General features: G+C 30.0%; 1 protein-coding gene across 1 annotated transcript; it reads left to right on the top strand.

Moving 5' to 3' along the window:
- LOC136978589 (dystroglycan 1-like) lies at positions 1–23,315 on the top strand. The gene is made up of 4 exons (XM_067274322.1): positions 1–112; positions 15,011–15,431; positions 15,510–15,654; positions 19,171–23,315. The coding sequence occupies exons 2-4, from the start codon at positions 15,159–15,161 to the stop codon at positions 22,107–22,109; spliced, it is 3,357 nt and encodes a 1,118-aa protein (XP_067130423.1). The 5' UTR covers positions 1–112; positions 15,011–15,158; the 3' UTR covers positions 22,110–23,315.
- The last annotated feature ends 3,210 nt before the right edge of the window (positions 23,316–26,525 follow it).

The raw sequence follows: 26,525 nt of genomic DNA, 5'->3' as shown, positions 1-26,525 counted from the left end.
CGCCTTCATCCCATCCAAGATGGTGATATGATATAGCGGACGGAATCGTTTGCAATATCATAAAAAGGATCAACGGTGGATATAGTAAAGGAGTCGTTTCGAATGCTAATAGGTATTAAGATGCATGTTGATTTAAATGCATTGAATTTCGTCGTGGTTGCTTTATTTGAGATTTTTATTTATAAATGTCAAATTATTTAATGCATGTATCTTTTAAGAGCAATAAATGGATTCGGTTAGAATAGCGTGTATATCGAAAGAAAATAAACAAAATACGAAACTAATAATTGTAATTTTAACCTACCCTCGTGACGTAATTTCAAACTACGATCGTGACGTAATTTCTATTATTTAAAATGTATATAACATTTTTATTTAACATTAATTTTAAACTTATAGAAAGACCTTTTAATATTAGTAATCTCATTTAATAGATTTATATATATATATATATATATATATATACGATTTAAAGATCATTTACAATTTTAATTGAAAGATTCGAAACTAATTTCTGTTTTAAAATAAAATATATTAGGAAATAAATTTTAAAAAATGATGTCAAAATTAATATTTTAACAAATTTAGTAATAATAATGTGAACTTCGTAAGTTTCTCTGATGCATTTTTTTTTTCTTTTTTCTTCTGTTGACTTTCCTCCTCATCAGACATCACGTTGTTATGGTAACGTGATGTTAACGTGAAGTTTTGAAATTGACACAAAAAAATATTTTCAAAATTCTGCGAAAATGTATGAAAAATAATAAATTAAAAATAAAAAAAATCGTTTAAATATTTTTACAAATATATGACACATATATATATATATATATATATATATAATTATCATCATATAAATTTGTAAAAAAAAAATTAAATTTTATATTAAAACTCAATATTTATTAAATGCCCCATCTAATTTTATTTGTTTTAATTATAATTATCTATTTTTAAATCTTATAAAATTTTTGTTTAGTTCGGACTCCTATTCTTCTTCATCTTTACCTTTTCTTGGTTTATATGGAGTCGGCGTTTCCTTCTGTAATGTGTTTCCTCGCTTTCTTCCTATCGTGGGCTTCGCTTAAGTTCCCTCTGATTTGAGTCTTCCTTCGCCTTACCAATGCAGCCTTGATCTTCCTCTCCCTCCTTTCTTTTGCTACCAGTTTTCCAACCCACTTTCCGACATAATCTTCAATACTTCGCTCTGCGTGACCAAACCACCTCAACCTGCATTCTTGCATCTTCCTGCTCGAGTGACCCACCTTAACAGAATCTCTAATAAACTTGTTCAGACTCCTACTATATAATCAAACATCTTTACTTCACCCGATATATGTAAAGCTATACTCCAACCAAAGCTGAATATAATCGGGCGAGAAATGGCTATAATACTAATAATTTACTAGTATTATAGCCATTTCTCGCTCGATTATATTCGGCTTTGGTTGGAATATAGCTCCTATTATATATTATTATTTGGTAATTAAGAGAATTTAAATATTCCTTTGAAGTCTACAAAAGAAATATTAGAAAAATAAATTTCCAATTAAAATATAATATTTCGTGAAAGAAAAATTGTTGTATTGAAATGCTGTAATAATTTTTTTTATCCTGCATATTTTCAAAATGAAAGATATGTTAACAGTAAATGCCATTAGCAAGAATTTGTTTTTATGTTTTTTTTAACATTACTCATTTATTAATGATTTGTACTATTTCTAAAAATATTTTTGTCCTATTTTATATTTCATTTGTTATGTCTATTAAAGAGTGAAATGATTTCTATTATTTTTAATTATGATGAATTTTTTAAGCACCTTATGACACAAATTTGGTGAAATAAATATGTATTTAATGCGCTGCTGTTAATTAACTTTATTTTTCATCATGTTTAGATAATGGTTTTTGTTAATTAACAAAAATTGAATGTTAAATTATTGTTAATGTAAGTAGATTTCTAACATTTATACCTAAAATCAAAAGTTTAAATATTATTGGCTTTCAATTGGGTGTTAAATGTTATGAAATAAAAATCATATTTTTAAGACAATTTTCTGAACAAGTTCTTTTAACAGTATATGTTTATCTGTCATTTGTTAACATATTAAAAAATTTTTCACAAATACAGATAAAATATAGAAGTTTGTATAGCAATTTTTAAATTTCAATGTTCAAAGTACAGTACATTGAAATTTAAAAATTTTGTGTTGACTTATTTTCAACTTTTTCTTATACATTTATTTATAAGGGATCAAATATTAAATCTCTTTTTGAATAAATATACAAAAAAATTTGTATTTTGTTTTATTCTTAATAATTTTGTTTTTATTTACTTAGATAATAGATTGATATTACTTCTAAAATAACATGTAAATTCTACAATCTTCAGTTTACTTCAAATTTATTATGTTTGGATATTATCATCTACTGTTGTTATGCTGTTACATTAAAGTGCAAACATGTTTGTTGACTTTGTTCTCTGAAGATGGAGGTAAACTTTGTAAACATTAAGGTTAAAAATATTTAGTTTCTTGTTTAAGCAGTATAATAATTTCATTAATCATTAAAGGAGTATTGTCATAAGAATAAGATATGTTTGCATTTTCAATTGTTCTAACATTGTCTTTTCATTTTCAATACTGTTATGAATCAACTTTACTTGCATTTTCTTTTGTTTTTATCCTGTTTTTACATTCTGTGCAAGCACAATTCTGTAATGTTGCCATGTTTTCTGACATACTGTTCTATGTGCGATGTATTGCTTCTTAGAAAACGAAAGAAATTTTAAGAGTTGATATATATTAAAAATCACTCGTAGTAAAAATAAATTATAAAAATTAAGACAGTTTGCAGTTTTCACTTTAAAACATTCATTTTTCACACAATTGGTTTTATGCTATAAACAATATAATTTGAATTATTTCCTGTTTAAGATTCAAATAACTTTTTAACTATTAAAAAAAAGCCAACTTTAGAAATTGAACATTTATATAAGTGCCCTTTTTATAAAAAAAAATTACCACTGGTACGCACATATGATGACTGAACGTATAGAATTGTTTTCACTGAGTAACTGCCAATACTAGTACCAGCTATCAATACTTTTTATTCAATCTGCCAATATGGCAAACCAGTGCATTCCAGCTGAAAAATAGCCTTGTTATATATTATACTGGAAATGAACATATGAAAAAAATCAAGAATATTAAAAAAAATTAATAAATACTTATTGAAAACTAATTTATGTTTGCTTATTACAGAATCTTTTTATCATTGAAGGGAAATCATGCATTTTGTATTAAATAAATAGTAGTTAAATATGTATTATATTTATTTTATTCATTTCTCAAATTCAACTATCAAAGGTGATGAATTAAAGTTTTTTGATTTTAATTTAAGTGTCCCTTTTCTTTTATAAGAAATCTACCATTTGATTACTTTTTTGCATAGATTATTTTGATTACTTTCAGCATTGAATAATTTTTTTTATTGATAAATGATATTAAATGAACTTTGTAAAATTATTATTTTTTTCAATAAATGGGAATTCTGCTCCATAAAAATATTTAAGCTTTTTTCATTTCCTCAAGCAATCAAGTAGAATTATATTGAATTTATCTAATTCTTTAAAGAAATTTATTATTATTAAAACATTATAAAATAATTATGTCAAATCTCCTTAATTGCTTCATTGATTTACATTTATGTTGAATGTCATGTCATTTAAAAGTTGATGTCTTTTATGAAAATTATAACTTCTGTTATGAGCAATTAAAAAGTCAAATAAGTGGAAGGAAATGTATTAATAAAACTGAATGTTTTATTTTGTTATAAATATTTGTGTTAACCTGTTTTATACTGATTTTTCATATAATTAAGAGATCATTCTTTTAATTTAATATTAAATTTGAAACAATTTAATGCTAATTTCTAATAAAATATATAATATTTACCCTTATATATTATAATTAATATAATTACTCAAATGAGCTAAATGTATATCATATATCATATAATGTAAGTCATATGACTAATCTAATTTTGTCTATAATAACAGTTAATTTTCATATACAGGTAGGCCTCCTACAACGCGGTAGATACGTTCCTTGAAAATACCGCATTGTGGGAAATCGCGTTATAGGAGACACCAACTTAATACAAAAACTGGGATTCAGTTCTAAAAAGAGAAAAACTGCCTTCTATGATGTAACATTTTTATCATTTTTTAAATTTATGTACATAAAAAGCTTAAATAAAATTCAACATCATATAAAAACTAAAAATATTATGATTTCAAGTCAAAATCAAAAAGAAACATAATGCTTAAATTCAGTCCTCATCATCACTTATTATAGTTGTTCGAGAATGTTTGACTGGCCTTATTTCAAGATTTGAGCTTGTTCCATCAAGTTCCATTGCACTTATGTGATCTGTTGTGATTTTTCTATTATGTGAAAGATAATTCGTTTCTAAATACCCTAAACCGCGTTATAAAAGTACCGCGTTGAAAGAAAATTTCCGCATTTTTCCAACCGCATTGGAGCGAAAACACGTTGTAAAGGTACTGCGTTGTAGGAGGCCTACCTGTATATATACTGTATGTGTTCTTTAATTATGTGCTTAATTCATTGTTTAAATACTGAAACATTGACAATTATTATTAAATATAGTAATTATTGTTAAATTGATATGAATTACTATATAAATATTTTATTGTAAGTAATCGTATCGAAAAATTAGTCCTTAGATATACATATTTTAATATGTATTTCTAATGACTAATAAATTATGATTATATGTTGTAGTTCTAATGTTATTTTTAGTTGAATAATTAAAAAATATATGAAATAATGTTATATTTTACAAAAATATAATTTTTTTTTTAATAGAAAATGTTGTAAAAATTATTTTAGTATCATTTTGTTAAGCGGAGATTTGGGTTTAGTACAGAAAAATTAGTAAATAATAATACCATTAGTAAGTAGCAAATTATTTCATCCCATTAATAATTCAGCATAATAGACATGAATTGTCTTAATCATTAATAAAATTAATTGTCATTTTAAGGAACTGCTTCTGTGATTTATGATTGCTTTATCCATGATATGCAGTCTGTCAGGCAGTGATGATGATGATGATGATGATAGTTTTATTTATTTTTATTATTAAGAAATAATTTAAAATAAATTGTTAATAATCATCATGAGATGATTTCAAATAATCAGAAATTTCAGTTAAGTTTAATTTATATTTCAGAACTATGAAATCAATAATTATAGTCAATTTAATACATTTTTAAATGCTTTTATTTAACTTGCTTTGTATCTTATCTTCAAATCATTCAACTCAAATTTCGTCCACTTTTAATTAACCGCCTATTATCCAGATTATGTTCTTATTTATCATTTTGGAACTGGACTTTTATGATGGCACTATAACATATAGAATTTCATCTAAGATAAACCTTAATTGTTCCAGTTAATCACGTTTATATTAAATCTAACGTTTTCGACCCATCCCGGGTCATCTTCAGGATATCGTTGCACCAAAATAAACAAACGTGTAGAATTGGAGCTCTCAAATTGAATGTAATCCGATTCAAAACTTTGTAGAACGGTCAAGCTTGCTCATAGAACAATTCCCACGAGAGAATTGTTCTATGAGCAAGCTTGACCGTTCTACAAAGTTTTGAATCGGATTACATTCAATTTGAGAGCTCCAATTCTACACGTTTGTTTATTTTGGTGCAACGATATCCTGAAGATGACCCGGGATGGGTCGAAAACGTTAGATTTAATATAAACGTGATTAACTGGAACAATTAAGGTTTATCTTAGATGAAGTATACTCCTCCAGTTTCTTTGGTTGATGTGGTTTGAACATATAGAATAATAATAATAATTGTTTAAGGATTTAAGAAAAAAAATATCAATTATAGGTTAACAAGGTTTCAAGAACATGATATTGGGATTAGTCGGGGATTATCCTCATTTTGGAGTTTACAATATGGTAACTATATGTTGTTACAATATTAACTACATTTTTTTATGTTTAATTGTTTTTTTTTAATTAGTCTAATAATTATAATTTTCTATTTATAATAATAATGTATAAAGTTTTGTTTTCAAGAAGTCTTATACTAATATCATTTGACGTGAAACAGTGATGACAACTTGCCTTTTGTACATTTCCAGCAGTGACAGTGTTGTAAAAGAAAATACAAATGTTTTTGGTTATGTTCAGGTGCCAGAATAAAAAAAAAAAACAGACTTTGTTTTAAAAGATTTTGGTTTCAGAACTTTATTTATTAAAAATTGTTCCAAATTCAAAAATTTCAAGTAAAACAAAGAAAGTCTTTTGTATAAGCCTGATGCTGGCCCCTGAGTGTTTCCGAAACATTTGCATTTTATTTTACTATTCTGTCAATGTTGGAAATGTATGAAAGGTCAGTTTTTCATCATATATTTGGTAGTTCCAGCTTTAAGAATAATTTTATTTTATAGTTTTATTACTTATGTGAAAAAACTACAAACAATAAGACTACTAAAGTACAGGGCTGTGGAGTCGGAGTCGGGAGGAATTTCTGGTCAGAGGAGTCGGAGTCAGAAAAAATGTGTCGACTTCGACTCCAACTCCCACATTTTAAATTTAGTTTAGATTTTTTTATTTAAGTGAAAGAAAATTTATTATATATTTATTAATTTTTTAAAATATTTTTGGATTTTGTTATAATTCATTTATTTTAAATACAAAATGCATCAATTTAATTTATTAAATATGTAGTGTTCTTTGTAGTATTTGTGTTTAGTAGTTAAATTATTTTGACCCAATTGAATTTGAATATTTTTGAATCATTCCTTTATTATCCCTGCTCTAAATAAGTACTCTATTTTTTTGAATGAACCAGACTAATTAATCAGAGTAAGTATTTGGGTAAATGCTTACCCAAAGAGTTCAGAGGCCAGGCTCCTTTCAGAGTTCAGAGGCCTCTGCCCACCATAAAATGACTTGGTATTTAATTTTGCCGTAGTCAGAGTTGAGTGTTTTTTATCGACTCCACAGCCCTGCTAAAGTATTAGCATTTCAGTTATGTAATCCTATCATTAATTTTACTGTTTGGAATTTTGGAAAAATTTAACTAAAAATAATATTAGAACTTCAACATATAATCATAATTTATTAGTCATTAGAAATACATATTAAAATATGTATATCTAAGGACTAATTTTTCGATACAATTACTTATAATAAAATATTTATATAGTAATTCATATTAATCTAACAATAATTACTATATTTAATAATAATTGTCAATGTTTCAGTATTTAAACAATGAATTAAGCAGATAGTTGAAGAACACATACAGTAGGCCTATATATATGAAAATTAACTGTTATTATAGACAAAATTAGATTAGTCGTATGATTTACATTATTTTCTTCCAGAATATTCTACATTATTTAATTATAAAATTTAATAAGAGATGGCACCTAATGCCTTCCTCTAGAAAAAATTATTTAGAAATTAATTAAAATAATTGTGGAAAAAGCCAAACAACTATCCAGTAGTTGTTTGGCTTATTTCAATTATATTGGGTTTAAAGATGTTTGTATATTAGCTTAAACTGCTTAAGGAGTTTGAAAATTTTCTTAGATTTTTAAGATTCTTTGATGAGAACATTTATAATCAGAAACTTAGTAAAAGCTTATATGGTGTAATGTTCTTAAATAGAATCCAAGCTGGGATAATGTTTAAATACTTGAAAAAACACACCTTTAAATACAATTCTGGTCTCATTTTTCATATTTTGGCTCCTTTGATAAGTCTGCTTCAGGTCTGTTAATGCTCTACATTGGAATGTCTGCTTATGTAATGGCATGTCTTTTAAGATATGTTAAAATTTTTAAATGTTGAAAACAATGTAATGGTGTTTTCTGTGGCTGTGTATTTTTTAAAGTCAGGATATATGATATTTTATGTTGTGACTTCATATTTGTAAAATTATTTCTTGCATATCCTTAGTAGAGAGTTCTTATTTGGATTCTCATAAAATGATCTCCAGGCAACAGATGAGGTTTCTGTATTTTTTGTTTATGCAAACTCCTAGAGGCTTTATAAAACCTCTTTACCTCTTTAAGATGATTTGATGTAATTTGAGAGAAAGAATTTGATAATGCAGGACATTTTCAAATGACATGAGAATATTTATCTAATAGAGACCATACTTGAAAATAAAAGTACAAACAAGATCTTATATATCCTAAAATCTTCAGGATTGTTCCAATTCTCATAATTTGAGTTGAGATAATTATTGTGCAAATTACAGATGAATATTTCTTATATAATTTCTTATTGTGAGATCCCAGTTTTGACTTTTATTGTGAGTGCCATGAAAAATTTTTTGTTCTATCTCTAAGTTTATACTTATTTAGAATAAACTAAACAACAAACTTAACAGACATAAAGTGTGTATTGTCATGGGAAGAGTGAATACTTACTACCAAAGTATGATGCATCACAATGTCTATCAGTTGAGTTATTTGAAGAAGTCAGCTTATGTCATGTCTTCATTTAGACAAGATATTACTTAAATGTAGCATACTGTTTTTGATCCAAGTGATAGGAAAGAAAAAACTCAGAGGATAATGGGAAGTGCTTGTGTGGAAGGTTAGTTTTCTGAAAGGAAGACAGCAGGCTGCGACCATCCAGAAAGGATGGACTTGTTCAACAATCTAAGAAAATGGACTCTCTTGATTGGATTTGCTACAGATTTGCTCTTAGATGGTTTCTATATATAATTGATGTAACTTACTCTGTATAATGTTCAAATAATAACCATAATCATAAAATGTACGTTCTGGTTTTAATAAATAAATTTTATTATTAAACTGAGTGTAGTCACTTTCTATCTTGATCTATGCAATGTAACACCTTTTCATCAAGTATCAGAAAATTAAGTAGTTGGCAGAAAGACCATTGCTCAAAGACTATTATTATTTGGGAGAATCATTTTTTTTTGTTCAAATAATGAACTGATACAAAACTAGTACGTCTGCATGTTAGAGCATCAAGCTTGTGATAAAGAAAGATATTGATCTTATTTCTAGAAAATAATAATAGCTACCTAATGACTTTTTTAGTATTTTTCTTTTTTTTTTTTTTTTCGGTGAAATTCACAGATTCACCTGGACACAATATGACAGCCATGTAAAACTTTACATGTCCATAATTTTTGATTAGTGCATCTTTTCAAAAAAACATTTCAGATAAATGTTTATTTTTATGCAGAATCAAATTGACCCAACAATCAAAACAGTTCTCAGCAAGTGTTTGTTGTTTAGCATGTCAATAATGGGTCAGTTTGCCTTTGTAGGTTTAAGATTGTAAAAGTCATGTGGTAGAGTGAAAACTGCATATCAGGATGGCTTCTAATGAATCAGAAATGACTTTTACTATTGATGATCTAATATATTTAATCAATTTTGACCATTCTGAAATAGTGAAATATAGTCAGAGAATAAGTATATTCATGAATAGAACTAAACTTTCTGAGGATATAAAAAAGAGCTTTTATAAAGAAAGATATGTAAGAATCATACTACAAAATTTGATAAAAAATCTAACTTTGTTATAAAGTGGCCAGACATCTCACATTGTACAGAACTGTTCTGTATTTTGACCTTTTCTTCCATTGTCTCGACAGTTTTTGTTGGAATACCTGAATGTCCTGTATCCCAGGATTTCCTGGAAAAATATCCTGTATTTTGAAAACTTTCTGGGAATTCTCTCAAGAATTCTGGAGGTATGTTTTTTGTTTGGAAAAACACATTCGGAACCTTCTAAATTAATTATTAAATCATCAATTTAATTATAATTATGACAAATGATTCTGTTAGTAAACAATTGCTGCCATTCATTAGTTGTTGTTATAGAGGTGAGGCATTATTGGCACTGGTTTTTCTGGCTGTTGATGCATACCTTGTTATATAATCAGGCAAGGCAGTTGTCCATAAACAAAAGCAAAAAACAGCATACTGGTACCATGCATCACTAAACATGCAGTTTACCAGGATAAATAAATAAATATCACAAAATATATCTGAATACAGCTGTGCAGTTTTACAAATTTCTGTCGGAAAATAAACCACTGCTGCATAAGCTTGTTCAAAGCAATAGATGTTTTTATGACCAACTTTTCTGATATACAATAATCCTTTTTTCTCAGTAGTGGAAAAACCCAGTTCTTTAATATTCTCAGTAAAAGATGTATTATATATATATACATACATTAAAACTGTTATTTTATTAACACAATATAAATGTGTGTATTAATATCATGATAAAAAGACTTATTTTTACATTCTAAAAGTTATGAAGTAGAGAGATAATAAATTATCCAGTTTTATCTACTGTAATTTTTATTCAAGATTATCACTAATTGTTTGCCTGGGAACGTGAAATAGGTTGTGTTCTGATACCAAGCTTTCACCCACAGTTTAGGTGCAATTGACTGTAACAGTGCTATCCAGTGTGTTGTCATCATTTTTTTAAATAGATTTTTAAAGTTTTGGTCACTGTCACAGGTTATTTTACATTTATTGTTGCACAATATGTTTAGAAGCATGTAATATAGAACTTTATAGATAGAGCTAGATTTAAATTTCTTCAGGCCCTAAACTATAATATATGAGGCGTTTTCTCCCCCACCATATACTAATAAATATGAAACCTGTGCCTTAACTAGCTGATCCTTGAGAAAATATTTAATAGGGTTCTGCTGTATGTTATACAGGGTGTCCATTTAAACATCTTCCCAGGGCCAAAAGAGTAGGCCCACCACTGGCCGAGTGGTCAAAACCACTGAATATGACCAACTACAGTTGTGGGTTAGTGCCTCACCATGTTAGTAACACCTAAATAGAGGCTAGTTTCCATAAAAGACTTTCTGGGAGACATTTCCCCCTCAGCAAATTGCCCATGTTTCATTGCCATACTCGAATAAAACCAAAACCAAAAGAGATCTTTCCAGCATTGCACAAGTGTATGCATGTGGTGCATGCTTGTTCCAGTGCTAAAATAACTGATATTTAAATATTTATCCAGGAGTAAAATATTAATTAATTTTAAAATGCCATGATAATAAATCAATGCATTTAGTAAAATAAAATTATTCAACAAAAGAGACATTTAAAATACAACTACAGCTGGTTTGATATATCGACGTAATGAAATACCAACTCATTCTTGGACAGACATGTGTCACTTGCTCTCAGAGTGGTTTGACAACTGCTGGATAGAATAACATGGCCCTGTTCCATGACCACCAAATTTTGACCCCTCTGAATTTTTTCCTGTGTGTTCATCTAAAATTATTGATGTATGATACATATTCAACAGCATTATGAGATGTTGGTGAACTGGGGAGACACATGACACCAGAAATGCCAAATGCCATCCATAAAGACATGCTCAACTGTTTGGCTTTGTATTGCTGCTGAAGCAGTTGTCTTAAACATGTTCTCTAACAAAATACAACTCACATTTTTGTATCAATTTCTGTAATGTTGTCTTTATTCTTTACATTCAGAGATGATTTGTATGTTATGTTATGACAAATCATCTTATATTGATTCCCTTTGGTTATTTTAGCATTGGAACAAGCATGCTCCAAATGCATACCCAAATACAATGCTAGAAAGATCTATTTTCTCCTTGGACATATGTTTAAATGGGCACCTTGAATAGAACTATATTTGATACTTATTATATAGGAATTCCCCAGTTAGAGCAGTTAATATGTTCCAGAAAATGACAATTTATTTGAAAAGATTTTTCTCTAAATGTTTGGACTTTCCTCCCTCATCTTCTTCACAAAGCTTCCAATAGCACTGAATTACATTTCAAATGTTCTTTTGTGTAAATGTTACATTCTTCATTTAAGTTGTTATTGAAGCTTATTCCAAAAGTGGATTTTTAAAAATATACACAAAATAAGTTTAAATTGTTCTGAACCAAAATGTAGTGGATAAGTAGTGAATGGTGACCTACTGTTTGAAAAATTGGCAAACTGACCAGCAGCACTCAATCTAAATTGGCAACATGATTGCCAGCTGTACATAGTACAACACTTTTTGCTTTAAAGTTTTTTTTAATCTCTAAATAGATACTTATGTGCAAGTACAAATTTCTCTGCACTTTTCTAAAGGGATATGCAATTCATATTATAAAAGATTTAAAATGATGTTTATTGACTGTATATGTTATCATTTACATTTATACATTTTTTTAAAATTTATTTTTAAAAGTATAATTATAAACTTTCTTATACATATTAACTTAGGCTGGCAGTGACTGTATTATAGTGAATCATTGTGCATTAATTGATTCTTCTGATGCTTATAATAAACCCTACTATAGTGAATCCTATACTATGTGTGATATTCCTGTATTTATAACAATAGATATTTTATCTTCCATAACTGTTTAACTTGCATTAATTAATTATATAATTCTTGAAATAAATTATTATTTTAAATGAATAGTAATTTTAATCTTTATTGTTTAAATGTCAAATAAACATTTGAATAAATGCAAGAGTTGAATTTTTATTCTAGTTATGATGGCTGTAATATTATGGTGTTTACCTAGTTTGTATGAAAATACACTGAATGATCACTGAGTTAGGAAGACCATGCCAGCAGTGGCGTAGCAAACATAACTGGTGCCCGGGGCACGACACTTTATTGGCACCCCCTTCCAGAAACACATATAGTTTGTCTTGGAGACCATTTGGATGCCACTCGCAGAGGGGTGCCTGGTGCATGATACACCCCCTTGCTATGCCACTGCATGCCAGCACCATCTCTAAAGTGATAAAGGAATGTCCTGTAATTGCCACATTACCATTCACTGCAATTGTGATGTGTTGACCTGTCTCTTGCATAGTAGAAGGCCATAGTTGCCAGTCATAGTCAAACAGGCCAGCTTGAGTGACTTTGAGTGTGGATACATCATTAAGGTTCAAAGGGAGAGTGCCAGTATTTCTGAAACGGCTGCACTCATTGGTTGTTCTTATACCACAGTGTCAATGGTTTACCTTAAGTGGATAGATCATGCATAAACAGCCACCAGAAGATGAAACAGCAGCTGGCCATGTATGATCAATCCCAGAGGTGAGCATTGCATGTCAAGACTAGTATCTGAACAAAGACATGATACAGTGGAACACTTGCCTGACAGCACAGCAGTGGACAAGGCAGACATGTTTCGACAATGACCATGCGATGTGCCTTGCATCTACTGGGGTTCAATATCCAATGACCTTCATGGACCATGTGTCATCTCAAACAACACCTTACATGGACAAGGAAAAGGTGTCATTAGACCTTGTACATGTGGAAAAAGGTCATCTGGAAGGATGAGTTCTGTTTCATGCTTAACAATGCTGATGGCCAGGTCTGAACTTGGCATAGACAGCATGACGATGTACTGTATCTCCTGCTTGCATGGTTGGGATTCTACAAGTTGGTGGGGTGGTATCATGATTTGGGGAGTGTTCTTTTGGCAAGGCCTAGGGCCATTGGTTATCATCCCACAATTCTTGAATGGTGAACAACACAGGTATCTGCTGGTGATGTGCCTATGTTTCCTTACAATAATGCCATGTTTTAAAATGATAATGCACTTTGCTACTGGGGGAGACTCACTCAGAAATGGTTGGAGGAACCAAAAATGAATTCTACACATTTGCTTGGCCTCCAAACTCTTCAGACTACAGTCCTATTGAACATATTTGAGATATGTTGGAATGTTTGGCAAGGTAGTTGTCCCCACTCCTTCATGAAACATACACCAACTGATAAAACTGCTTAATCATGCATGGGTCCAGTTAAGAATAGGTGTTAGACATCTGGTAGAGTCCACTCCCAGTGTTTGCAATCCATGATTACCCAAAAAGGTGGACCAACCCTTTATTAAGCATCTGTTCCTAATGTACTGATCATTCAATATAAAATCTGTAAAAGTTAAATTGTGATACACTGAAAATTTACAAGATGTTGTTTATTAAATATATCTACTTTTGTTTACAAACTAATTAAATCTGAAATGATATAATTAAAATAATCAAATTTTTTTTATTCAGACTGTTATAAAGCTTCATAACTTTCTGATAACTTGAAAAAAGCTATTATAGTGTTTTGGTATTATAAGATTTTATAAAGATAAATAAATATTACTAAATTAACTTTAGGAAAATAGTCTAGATTAATTTTCTTAAAATTAATCAAATGTTGAATTTATTAATATATTATCTGTTTTGAATATTTATGTAGTATAATACAATGGTGCCTTGACTTACAAGTTCCATTTGTTCCATGACAGAACTTGTAATTCAAATTACTCGTATGTCAAATCAATTTTCCCCATTGAAACAAATTGAAATGCCATTAATCTGTTTCAGACCCCCAAAACACCACAATTTTTTTGTTACATGTTTTTAAATAAGAAAATAGTATTTTTAAAAATGAATATTGTATAAAAGCACAATAGAATGTACTGCAATAAACTGGTTTTGTGGTGGTTGCAGCATTCGCTGCATAGATAAAGAAAGAAAAGAAGGAAAATTCGAGAAATGAGAGATGGTGGTGCCGCACACAACATTGAATTGAACTAATGCCTATGTTACTCAATCATGTGTTTTTCTATAAGCTAGCCTGTCAGACATTGAAAGAGTAATGAAAATGACGAAATTGTGGTAGTTTTCCATCTTCTTTTTCTTAATCTATGGTTCACTGCGCCAACTAGCAGTGGGGTATCTGAAACTGGCTCGTAACCCGAATTTTAGCTCTCAACTCAAAGCAAAAAATCCGCTGAGAGACTGCTCGTATCTTGAAAAACTCGTAAGTCAAGATACCGCTGTATTTCATTCTTATTTGAACTCTAATTAGTCTTTAGTACAGAAAACTTAAGAATTTTAAAATTAAATTCCTTTTTTATTTTTTTCTTTTAGAAAAAGAAAAATGACTTCTTCATATCAGTTAGTGAAGCCTACAATCACTTCATCAAAATTAGTATTAAATAATTCTTTATTAGGCTTTTATCTTTAAATTTAATAACTGCACATAATTGCTGAATATAATCATTTTAGAAATGTGATCATGGCTTCTAGCAAAGATCAGTCAGAAAATACTATGTCAGAAACATTAAGGATATGGAATGCAATAAAATTATTTCAGCTAATTTTAGGCATAATACTTTATACCAGCATATCAGGAAAAGTTCTTTCACAAGATCTTCAAATGATAGAAAAATTGTCTGGACAGGATGTGAAAAGGTTTTGGGGAGTTCCAGACACAGTTGCTGCAGTTGGTCGAATATTCAAATGTTCAATTCCACTTGATTCCTTTTCAGGACAGATAGAACATTTTGAGGTGAGTGTTTTACAAGTTAAGATCTATTGAATGTACTAACGCTATTTATATTAATTGAATATAATTATTAATTTTAAGGTTTCTAAAGCTGGTGAGGATCGTCTTCCTCTCTGGTTGAATTTTGATCCAGTAAATAACACATTTTATGGAGTGCCAACTGAACAAGATTTAGGACAGCATTATATTAGTGTTAAAGCTTACGGTAACATCTATAATTCAAGCGGTAAGTTTATTAAATATTTCAGTCTTTATAAAGTTCCAAACGTTCCCAAAATGTTTTTGTAACTTGAGTAGAATAATTTCAAACATTGAATGTTGATAATCATTATATAATTATATTAAAATGTATTTAATTAACATAAGATGATAAATGTTGCATATACAGGGTGTATCAGAATGACGTTTTAAAAATTTGGGGGATTGTAGAGGATGAAATTTTGAACGTTTTGATATAAGGATCCCATAGCCGGAAATGTGATATAAAGTTTCTACAGCACTTTGCACTTTGCGGTCAGTATGCTGAATGAAACAGCAGAATACAGTATTTATGACAAGTTTTATTGACAAAACAGTAGAGTACAATCAAACTGTACATCGAATCAGTGGCTGCACTACTTTAGAGTAAATGTTCAATGTGACGACCACCAACTTCATTACATCATGTGCAACGACGAACCATGTTTTGTCCGACTCTCTGTAAGATGCCACGCTTCCCTCTGATGGTATTAAATGCTGTAAAGATGCAGTCTGTAAGCTCAAGAACTGTTCCTACAGGTGTTGCGTACACAAAGGGCTTTACATAACTCCAGAGGAAGAAGTCAAGAACAATAACGTGACATCAATGGATGGAAGGGTAGCTACCAAAGTGAAGGGCGGTCAGGCACTTCCTACCGCTGTAGAAACTTTACATCACATTTCCGGCTATGGGTTCCTTATATCAAAACGTTCAAAATTTCATCCTCTACAATCCCCCAAATTTTTAAAACATCATTCTGATACACCCTGTATTTAAATTTAATAATAAAATAATAGAAAATCCATTATAAAAGTTCCATAAAGGGTCATCCATTAATTTTGTGTACAGTTTAAGGGAAGAATTGCAAAAAGTATGTCATTGTATACAATGGAGGTGGCATTGCTTTTTTAAGTCTACTTGTTATGTAAATTATTGGTTAGAAAATATTTGCAGAATTTTTTAAAGCCATTTCTCAGATGCTGGGGTCCAAGTCATGTTTTTCAGATTTCCCATTATGCTTATGAAGTGAACAGTTGTATGAAATACAGAAGGTAAATGAGCCTGTAATGACATAAATATTTTTTTTTTTTTTTGACACATCAGTTGAATGTTTTGGTATTTTCTCCCTTTTTTCTGTAATCAGTCTGTCTTCATTTCCAAAGCCAAAACACTTTGGTTATCAAAGGTCTTTTTTCATCACTCGTAGTTATGACTTTCTTCCAGCCTTTTTCCATCATAGCAGGTCTTTTTAATAGTCAATGTTTCAAATATCCAACCAAATACAAAGAAATTGAGAGGGCTACCATCAGGACTCTTTACTGGGTCGTCATTGTTAATCACACTTAGTCCATCTTAGTGCCTTGTGTTTTTGGGTGCTACCTTAGTTTTTTAAATGATGTGTGACATTGCCACATTGTGATAAGTGATAATTTTGTGCAATTTCGGTTTTAGTGTACAGTTTCAGAAGATATACTTTCACTTTTGGGTTAAAACCTTCCTAAAATAGTAGGCCTAGTCTGTGTTCATCTTGACTGTTTTTGTTACCTTAATGAGCAGTAGTGCCTGTCATATGGACAGAGCACTGATGACCATAAAATTATCTTTGTCAATAACCCAATCTTCTGAGACACATTTACTCTTAAGAACATAACATATCTTTCTCTCGCCATTTACATTGTGAACTCCAAATGTAGCTTCATTTAAGGAAATAATAAATTAGGATTTGCCTTGCTAATGTCTTCTTAGATACAGTCTTGTGGTTTTGCATTTGTTGTGCATTTAGCCTATGAACCTTTGACTTTCTAGCAATATTTTTGACCAGCTTAGAAAGTATACAATGAACTGTCCTGGGATATCTTGATTTTCTTTGCCGTCTCCCTATGGCTAGGTGAATTTTCCAGTTTCACATAAATCCATTTTTCTTATGTCAATCTCTGTCTGTTATTATTGAGACCTTAGCTTGCTGAACTTTGGTAGGTGAGAGGTCTTTATACTGTCTCAATTTTTTTTCCCCATTTAAAATGTTATGAACTGCTGTTTTGGAAATAGCATGTCCTTCTGATTTCAATCTCTTCACTAAGATGCTCTAGATCAGTCCATCTTTGGAAGTCCTAAAACTAACCTTTCAACTTTCAGGTCTATTTTCTTAGGCATGGTAATTTATTTTCTTTGAAAATTCCATGGAACATTCAATAAGATATCCCTATTCACTGTGCACATGTTTAAATTTGCTATGTCAATTGCATTTTTATGTCCATGACATGTTTTGGCTTGAACTTTATAGGATCATTCACCTTTTGTATTAATGGTAAGTAAAACCCTCCCAACTTGTTCTTATGAATACTATTAATCATATACTCTGAACTGATTACAGTATGCACATAAACAAACCAAAAACAAATGTTTTCGAACTTCATCTGAGTTCTTCATCAGGCTTCATAACAATTACCCAGTGGATCTTTGTAAAAGCTTTTTGGAATAAAAATTTGAACACGTGTTCGAATATAAGTTCAAAAAATTAAAAATCATGTCACATCTGCACATTCAGTTGTCTTACCGGGACTCAACGATCGGTTACCACCATGTTGTCAATTAACTGTTCGTTGAGTCCCGGTAAGGCAACTGAATGTGCAGGCGCAACATGGTTTTTAATTTTTTGAACTTATATTCAAACACTTGTTTGAATTTTTATTCCAAAAAACTTTTACAAAGATTCATCGGGTTATTGTTACAAAGCCCAATGAAGAACTTGGATGGAGTTCGAAAACATTTGTTTTTGTTTTGTTTATGTCACACCATAATCAGTTTGGAGTATGTGATTAACTATATCCCAGTGTGGGAGTGGTTATTTATCAATGCTATTGAATAAACGAAAAAGTGATCACTTCTTTCACTCTACATTTGAAGCTAGCTTTGGATGCAGTTCAGGAAGTCACTTTTTCAATGTTGCTATTGTTACTTTTTCTAACCGGAGGCTTCTCAGAGGTCTGTAAATATAAAATAGCTTTGAATATATAATGTTTGGACATTAATATTTCTAAATTAATAAGAAATAAAATTACAGTATGTTTAGTTTCATCTCAAAAGTTTGTATTAAATATAAATTTATTTGTTGATGTAAGTATTAGAAACAGATAATATAGCAAGTCCTCAAACTTACACAGTTAATTTATTTTGAAGATCTGTACACAAGTCAAATAGTGTTTAAATATTACACATTTTTAACATATACAGTACATCCATTTCAAAAGGTACTTAAAACTAAATAGCCCTTCTCATGAAAAGACTTTGAGAAAATAAAAGTTTTTAATTTCTCAAAGTTTTCACCATCATGTATATTCAAATGGGCACTCAATAGATGACAAAAGTGGAACTATTGAACTGCATATCTCTGAATCCACATGTCAGAGACTTACTGCATAGTTTAAGTTATGTAATTAATAAAATTTGAATGCAGTTAAAAATTAATCTTTATTAAAATAAGTTAATAATTTTCTATTGCAGTTCACTCTATAGCAGCCAAAGATGTATTTTCTATTGAAGTTTTGGATGAACCAATTGAAATGCTATCTCAGTCTAATGTGGAAATATTGAAATGTCCAACAGGACAATCTCCAACAATAGCTGCAATAGCATTTGATGCTAATATTGAAGACCTTAGTCCTACAAAAAGAATTAATCTCTTGACAAAAATGAGTGTTTTAATAAAATTTCCAGTAGATGCATTGAAATTAATCTCTGTAGGTCCAGATGATCAAGTTTTTGATGAATCTGCAATAATGGCTGGAGCTGGAAATGTAAAAATTCGTCAACATACAGGTGTTATTGTACAATGGCAAGTTGGCTGTTCTGGTAATATAAATCACGATCAATTAGTATATTTATCAGATATAGAAAAAACTGCAAAAAACGGATCATTATCAGATATTTTCAATCTTCCTATCATTGGATGGCATGTTTCTACACTTCATCCACATTTTTCAAGAGAAAAGCGGCAATTATGGTATACCCATGCTACTCCTATTCTTGGAATCTTACCCACACAGTTAACACATATTACAGAAAAAATTGAAACAGAACCAACTGAAGAATCCATTATTCCAGAAACCCGCATTATTCCAACAATGGCATCTCCAATTTTTTCTTCTAATACTCACCATCACCGTCACCATCACAGTGATCGAAATAGAGGATATAATAGAGAAAAAGATATTTTACCCACCTCAGTTGTATCTACTGTTCATTTTCAGCACATTTCTGCAAGTCCAGTTGCTATTGCAACACCTTTATTTGTCCCTGAAAAACCAACGAAATATATTGCCGTGTCTTCTGTTGATCCATATGGAAGAAATTATCCAAATGAATTTACTCCTATTGATACTTTAATGTCTTCTATGACAGTACCTATAAATAAAATAACTGAAACTGAAATTTTGCCATCCCGTACGTATATTATAACAACTGATCTGTTAACTTCAGAAATAAAGCCTACTAAAACTGAAATGACTACAGATTCAACAAAACGTCCACCTTCTATACCAAATTTTAAACCAACAATAAACAGTCGGATGAGGAAATTATCTATGGTTGCTGGTAAGGTATGGTCTTACAGAATACCAAGAGATACATTTACAGATATGGAAGATGGAGACACTCGCAATTTGAAATTAATTTTTATGACTGCAGAACATACTGCAATTCCATCCTCTTCTTGGATTCAGTTTGATCCAGAAAAACAAATGTTATATGCACTTCCTTTGGAAGAGAATATTGGAAAATATGAATTTATATTAGAAGCAATGGATAGTGAAGGAGCTTCAACTTTTGATAAATTAGAAATACATGTTTGGCAACATCAGTCTGCTCGAGCCGTCAATCATGAGTTTTCAATGACACTAAAATTTAATAAATGGGAATTTCCAATAGCTGTAGATTGGCAAATTGAAGTAGTCAGAAGATTAGCTAGCTTTTATAAAGATAAAAATGAATCATTTATCACAGTTCAACTTGTTAACACAGATCCTTTTATGATTACATGGACAAATGATTCACTTCCTGCATATCCTTGTCCCAGAGAACAAATTTCTCAGCTTATGAGTAAATTATTTTCTGGTGGAAATGGAGAGGTATCTAGACATCTGAAAAAATCCATGGGACCAGAATTTAGAGTTCAAAACACAACTGTCAACTTTTTAGGTGTGTGTCAGACTCCTGCTTCAACTACATCTTCAACTCACACGAATTTTGGACCAATGTTACGTAATGCAATAGAACAAATAAATACCACAGTTGGTGAAATACTTCGGTTTAAAGTTCCTGATGATACTTTTTATGATTTCGAAGATGGTAGTACTAGATATTTATCTTTAACTTTCCTCAGGATAGATAATAAGCAGCCACCAAAATCATCTTGGGTTCAGTTCAATCCAAAATCACAAGAACTGTATGGTCTTCCATTTGAAAGCAATGCTGGAAGACATGAATTTCAAATGGTTGCCGTAGACAGTGACGGATTACAAGTAAATGATGCATTTGTTATCATAGTTCATCCAAGGCAATCAAAGAAAAGAAGTGTAGAATTTAGTTTGCATTTAGATTTATCTTACGATGAATTTAGTCGAGATATAGCTAAAAAAGTATTAGTTGCATGGAAACTGGCTAAATTATATGGTGATCCTGATCCCAGATATATTACTGTTAGCTCTATAAGTAAAGGTTCTGTTGTGTATGCTTGGACTAATAATACTTTACCTCATGATCCTTGTCCAAAAGAAAAAATTAGTCAACTAGTTAAATATTTATTTAATGAAAATGGTACTATATCTTCTCGACTTACAGAAGCACTACAACCTGAATTTAAAATTATTAAAGCAGATGCAATGCCTCTAGGTATTTGTCTAGATAAAGTAACACCAACTTCTGTGACAGTCACTCCACCACCTTCTACTGAAGAATCTCCTCCCATAGCTTCAGCCGATGATGATATTTATATTACTACTATCATACCAGCAGTTGTAATTGCTGTAATGTTGATTGTTGCTACAATGATTGCTTGTTTCTTGTATCGAAAGAAGAGGAAAGGTAAGATAACAACACAAGATAATAGCACATTTATTAGTAAAGGAATTCCAATAATATTTGCTGATGAATTAGAAGAAAAACCTGATCCTGCAAAAGCTCCCATAATTATGAAAGATGAGAAGCCACCATTATTAGCACCAGAATATCTTCGCTCATCCATTAGTAGTAGAGATTCAACACCACAAATGGAAAGACATGAACCTAGTCACATGCAAGATACAAATGCTGATCTCCACCCTGATCCAAATTCATCACCACCATATCAACCTCCTCCTCCATTTACTGCAAATCGTGACAATAAAAATTCTAGACCAAAAGCTACACCAACATATAGACAACCTCCACCATATGTGCCTCCTTAAGTGTTCTTGTCAGGGCAGTGGGTGCCTTTATTATTTTTATGTTTATAATCTGAAGTGCTTTCCTTTGAATTTAATTTACAGTGAGATTATTTCATATTATAATGTTTGCCAAAAATATTTTTATCTACATTCTTTTTATTTTATATATTTTGCCAAGATGATATATGATGCTTTCCAGACAAGGTACTATCATCTTACCACCAATATTATTTATCACTGCCAATATTCATTTATTAAGTCATATTTATATTATTTATCTTTTACGTTGTAATTATACAGATGTGTGTGTGATTTTTATACATATATTTTATTCATTTTTAATGTTTTAAGATAAACTTATTTTATACTATTTTTTGATTTTATAATTTTTATTATTATTCTTTTACTATAATTTTATTGTTTTTGGTAAGTTCGTGTACATTGTCTTGTCCCACAAAACTAATAGATTCTTCTTTATATTTGTAATATTTGTACAGAACAACTTGTGTTTTCTCAATACTGTTGTCCAAAGAAGTTTGTTAATAATTATATTAAAAAAAAATAATTAACCTATTTGACATTAAAAAGTTACTTACGAACTCAGTCCATAATATAATTGTAGGATTTTTCTTTTTATTGTCTTCTATTGTAGAAATGTGCTCCTGTATTCGTAGCCTCTTGCAAGTTTTGTTATAACAACTGTGACCATAGATTATAAATATTATTTTAAAATTTGTATGTGTTTCTTGATGTCGGTTCAAATAATGTGATGTTTTGTGAATGTTCCATATAGTACAAACTAGTACATGCTTTATGTGACTTACTAATATTATATATTGCAGTTACTTGCTATTAGAAATTGAATGAATGAATGAATATTTTAAGAAGAAACGAGTGCAATTGAAATGGTCTTGTGTGTATTAAAATTTGATTATGTCAGTATTAATTATATCTTCCAAATTTCATCACTAATAGTATCTTGTATATGTTTATAACTGTGAAATATTGATGTCTTTGCTGATAACAATAATCTGATTAATCATTATACAATATATGACTATTCATATCAGTACTGAAGTGTAATACAGCAATAGGATTGATTTTAAAGAGAGCACAATTTTGTGATATTTCAAAATTTAAAGATGTGAAGATGCTCAGGTATGCACCTTCTTAAGTTATTTATTGAATGTAATGCACATTTTTTTTTAATAAATTTAAAAAATCAAACTTGTATTGGTTAAACTGTTTGTTACATTAAATTTATATTATAATATAATAATAGACTTTCACATAATTTGATAAACTTTTATATTATATATTTAATAATAGACTTTCACATAATACACTGTTATAGTAGTATACTTTTCATAACTTTTCCCTTACACTGTTGATGTATTATCTATTTTATAATTTACAAATAAACTAAATGTCATTGCTCGAATATAAAACAAAAGTATGATATTATACATGTTTGCATAATATTGCTTTTCAATTAATGTTTTTTTAAAAATAATTCTTATATTCAATCATTAATTCTCAATGAGTTCACATGTGAAAACATTCTGATGCATATGTGCTTTTAACATAAAACAATTACTTAGCATCTGATTATTAATCGTTAATGTCTTGTAACAGTGCATTGATAACAGGAAACACTTTGATAATGTAGTAATCAATTAATGTTTAAATATGTTCAATGTAAATTTTTATGAAAAATAACCTTTGGAAATATTTTAATATTCTATATTTGGTTAATTATTTAAGAAAAATATTACATAAATTTAAATTTAAAAAATTCAGTATTTTTACTTACATATATTTAGGTTTTAAAGTGATCTGATGTAATTAACATTTGATTTGCTCTTTATCATATCAGTTCTGAATAATGTTTGTGAACGTATCATACTCTACAAAGAAAAAAGAAACTAGCTTTCAAAAATGAGTCAAACTTAATGCATCTGTGCAGCTTACTATTCATACATAAAAATCTGTAGGCAAATGTATCTCTCTAGGCATCTACTATCAGCTTACTAAATATAAAATATACATAGGAAATAATAAAATTAAATCAAAAATAGTAATAAATATCTCTAAAATATATCAGACTATTATAATTTTAGATTAGCAAATTTTTGAATGCTTGAATGAAGGGGGGGAAATATCCCAAAGGTTTTATGCCTAATTGAAGTTATTTTAGTTCAAGAATGGAAAAAAATCTAAAATCAAATACAGATAGCATAAAGGCTGATTCACACTATACATATTTGTTCAGCTCAGCACAGTGTGTTAGTGGACAGCAGAATAGTTAGCTGTTTACATTACTGTTGTAAACTAGTTGATAACAGTGAATAGCCAATGTGAAAAAGCAAGTACTTAATGTCGACATTTATTCTTTTGCTATATTTTTCCAACACTGATTTTTAAATATTGTATCATGATAATCTTTTAGTTTTTGACAATAGAAGTATTCATTTTCTTTAATGATTACTGTGGATACAAGTAGCTCTTTGCTACCCTCTATGCTTCATTGTAGTGGCATATCTAAGATATGGCAAGTAATCATGAGTACCCTGAGTATCACTGAGCAGCAGTGCTGGCTCAATGGTAACTTGCATCTGAGGCAAAACCAATTTTTGCCAGTTTTGCTTCCAAAACAGTTGTTAATATCTAATCTATCTAATAAAAAAGGATTATAGTCTCACTATGTTCACAATTTTTAGTGTACGTGTTGTTTGGAGGTCTTCAAATACCAGGAATATTAATTATATAATTCAAAGACATTATGCACTGCTGACTAAGTTTGACAAAGGCCACATCAATGGGCTAAGGAAAGCAAGATGGTCGTTTTGCCAAATTGCCTACCATCTGGGCTGTTCTGACCTGATGAAAAAGAAGAAAAGAAAGTTTTTAGGAGGTTTAATAAAGTGGATACATGAAGGATCACATACAGGATAAGCAGGATCTGGATGACCCAGACAGACCACCAGGAGAGGTATCTGATCATGGAGAAAGTACAAACTGCAACAGCATCTTTGTCCACCATCCAGAGACAGATGGAAGCCTAAACGGAAAATAAGTGTAAAAGTTTAATGAAAATATACTCTCTAATAAAAGTAATTTATATTAAAATATAAAATAATTTTCCATGGTGCATTCAGATTGTCTGATTCTAATGGACAATCTGAATGTAGGGTGGAAATTTATACTAAATTTCAATAAATAACAAAGCTTTGCTATATAGTATTATTAAAATATAAATTTTTCAGATTTTAGATTCTAGAATAATGTAATTATAAAAATGAAGATATGTGTATGTAAAAATAAATAGTATTTCTATTCAGATAAAAGTTCAAGAAAGGAAACAAAATTCAATTACACTGTAGAGAAAGTAAAAAGTTGTAGTATAAAATCATCACATAAGACTCTCAAACATTTCTTCATAAAGAAGGAGAGAAGTCGGAAGTAGAAGAAGCCAAGAAGTAAAGCAAGTTCTTCTTGCCCTTTGAAAATCTTGAAGCAAATAGTTTGCATGTTCCATGGAGTTGCCTCAACCAAGTTAGAATCTGAGTGTATCAAGTATAAAAAAAATCACAGGAAGGAGGAAGAAATCAAATCAGATAAATTTGAGTACGATGATATTAAAAGTGAGGATGTCAGAGGACATGGACATGACAGGAGTGTAAGATGGTGATGGTAGTGGTGATGAGTTTGAATCTGACAACACAACCTAGTGAACTGGATGGTGTCAAAGAGCCTCAAGCTATCATAACTGAAGTAACTGAACAGTGTAAAATCTGTTTCTTGTGATATTTTATCTACTAAGAGCATTTTATTTGAAACAACTTTTTCCTTTAAAACAGGTTTTGGTAGATGTTTCGGACTCTGGTTGAGAGCTCACAATATCTTGGAGAACTCAAAGTATCCTAGAGACAAAGCTTGTTTGCTTTGTCTCCTTTGATCCAAGATCAGTGAACCAAGAAGTGACACAAGGCAATCAAGATTGAGTTATGATTTTCTAATTTTGCCAAGATTTTGGAACAAAGTACTCATATGCATTGACTGAATTCATAAAAGGTTACGGGATCCTAGCGTGCATAATGCTGCCCTAGATTTTTTTTTACTCTTTCTGCCTATGGGCCTTGAACAGCCTTTTTAATCAAGCACATCATGGGTTCAGCCAGGTGGTGAGGGATAGGGTCTGACATATCCAAGAAAAGCTACCCTGAAACTCTCCTGGGGGTTTTTTTTTACCTAACTGGCTTTCTTATTGGATCCATAAGAGCAATGTTACTCTGAATTTAAAGGCCATCCAAGATCATTTTGATGATGAAAGAGAAGTATTGGTCAGTGAATCACTTAAAGAACTTGGCATCTGTTAAGATATGAATATAGATGTCAGAGAAATGATTGTCTAATGAGAATTTGAGAGACGCTAGG

This window comes from Centruroides vittatus, unplaced genomic scaffold (assembly GCF_030686945.1).
Source record: "Centruroides vittatus isolate TY-2023 unplaced genomic scaffold, ASM3068694v2 contig_546, whole genome shotgun sequence".
Classification (NCBI taxonomy): Eukaryota; Metazoa; Arthropoda; class Arachnida; order Scorpiones; family Buthidae; genus Centruroides; species Centruroides vittatus.
This window is presented reverse-complemented; position numbering and strand designations above follow the sequence as displayed.